This window comes from Trypanosoma rangeli, assembly GCF_003719475.1.
Source record: "Trypanosoma rangeli strain AM80 chromosome Unknown Tra_15.4_contig_00091, whole genome shotgun sequence".
In the NCBI taxonomy this organism is placed as follows: Eukaryota; Euglenozoa; class Kinetoplastea; order Trypanosomatida; family Trypanosomatidae; genus Trypanosoma; species Trypanosoma rangeli.
This window is the reverse complement of record NW_021705837.1, coordinates 11,000-12,503: the sequence shown is the minus strand read 5'-3', so window position 1 is coordinate 12,503 and position 1,504 is coordinate 11,000. Positions and strand designations below refer to the sequence as shown.

At 57.4% G+C, this 1,504-nt stretch overlaps 2 protein-coding genes across 2 annotated transcripts in view, besides 1 other annotated feature; both read right to left on the bottom strand.

Moving 5' to 3' along the window:
- TraAM80_03481 (60S ribosomal protein L5) overlaps positions 1 to 120 on the bottom strand; it is a gene marked incomplete at both ends in the record, with an annotated part of 609 nt that extends 489 nt beyond the window's left edge. The window contains one exon of the mRNA XM_029380451.1: positions 1 to 120. This exon is cut by the window's left edge and continues 489 nt beyond it. Within this exon, the coding sequence (XP_029239643.1) occupies positions 1 to 120 (120 nt within the window).
- Positions 121 to 188: 68 nt separating this feature from the next.
- Positions 189 to 222: a microsatellite.
- An 87-nt stretch (positions 223 to 309) lies between these two features.
- TraAM80_03480 (60S ribosomal protein L5) overlaps positions 310 to 1,504 on the bottom strand; it is a gene marked incomplete at both ends in the record, with an annotated part of 1,773 nt that continues 578 nt past the window's right edge. Inside the window, one exon of the mRNA XM_029380450.1 lies at positions 310 to 1,504. This exon is cut by the window's right edge and continues 578 nt beyond it. Within this exon, the coding sequence (XP_029239642.1) occupies positions 310 to 1,504 (1,195 nt within the window).

Here is a 1,504-nt window from a genome sequence, read left to right as displayed (position 1 = left end):
GGCAGAACGCAGGACGCGACAAACCAACAGTAAAGACAAAAAGCAACGAGGAAGAACAAAAAGAAAAAAAACGGAAGACTGATAAAATTCACAAATCAAACAAAAAAAAAGAACAAGCATACAGGCTGGCAGTAAGTGAGGGCAAGGTTATCGCCGCCTCCCACCCCCCTTTGCACAACAGGTCCGCTCCCCCCCCCACCCACCCCACCACACACACACGCAACAAGCGGAAAAAAAAAAGTTTGTAGAATTAATAACCAAAATTAGAAAACAGACCCCATGGAATTCATTCAGTAACAGCAGATGTCACTACCTCGACGCGCGGTCGCGGATCCTCGCAATCACCGATGCAATCTTCACCTTGGCGGCGGCCTTCTTCTCGGCGCCAGTCAGCTTCTTGGTGTTGTACTTCTTCACCGCCGCGGCCTCCTTGCGCTCCTTCTTCGCGCGGCGCTTCATCGGGTCCGCGCGGATGGCAGCGTGCGCCTTCTTATAGACGCCTTCCAGCTCGCTGGGGGCAACCTTGGCTTTGATGTACTTGGAGAACTGGCACGTGCTCTCCTCCGGGTTCGAGCTCGCCTCCTCCTGCACCTGCTTCAGGTACTCCGCAACGTGGTGACCAAAGATGCGGTCGCGGTGGGCCTTGGCGTTCAGGGAGTCCTTCTCCTTGTTGTAGCCGGGGAAGCGGTTGGGGCGGTGCGGCACGGCCAGGCCGCCGTCCACGGCACCCTTCAGCACACCAAACACACGGGCACCGGTCGTCGTGCGGGCAAGACCGACGTCAAGGATCGCCTTGAAAGGGAAGCGCGTCTCGTCGTCGCCCTGATCGTCGGATTTCGTGCGCACGGCCGAGTAGGACCCGTCCGTCTCCTTCACGCCCTCAAACTTGCCCGCAAGGCCTAGCTTCGTCAGCATGCGCCGCGCAACCAGCAGGCCAGTCGCGTACGCCGCCGCGTAGTTCGTCAGGCCGTGCTCGATCCCGAACTGCGGGAGCTCGTGCGAGTACGCCGCCATCACAACCTCGTCGCCCACAACCTTTGCGAGCACAATCTGCGCAATGATGTCGCGGTTCGTGATGCGCACCACCAGGCGGTACTTAGGCGTCCCAAACTTGGTCTTGTCCTGTAGCACCATCTGGCGCCGCGCCTGGTAGTCCGTCTTGCCCTCGCGGCGACGGCGGTACTTCACCTGAAAGCGCTTGAAGTACGCCTTGTTCTTCACAACCTTCACGAATGGCATGCTTGGTCTTGATAGGAGCTGGCGGCAGAACGCAGGACGCGACAAAACCAACAGTAAAGACAAAAAGCAGCGAGGAAGAACAAAAAGAAAAAAAACGGAAGACGGATAAAATTCACAAATCAAACAAAAAAAAAAAGAACAAGCATACAGGCTGGCAGTAAGTGAGGGCAAGGTTATCGCCGCCTCCCACCCCCCTTTGCACCCCGCGGCACAACAGGTCCGCTCCACCCCCCCCCCCCCACCACCACACACACACGCACAAGAC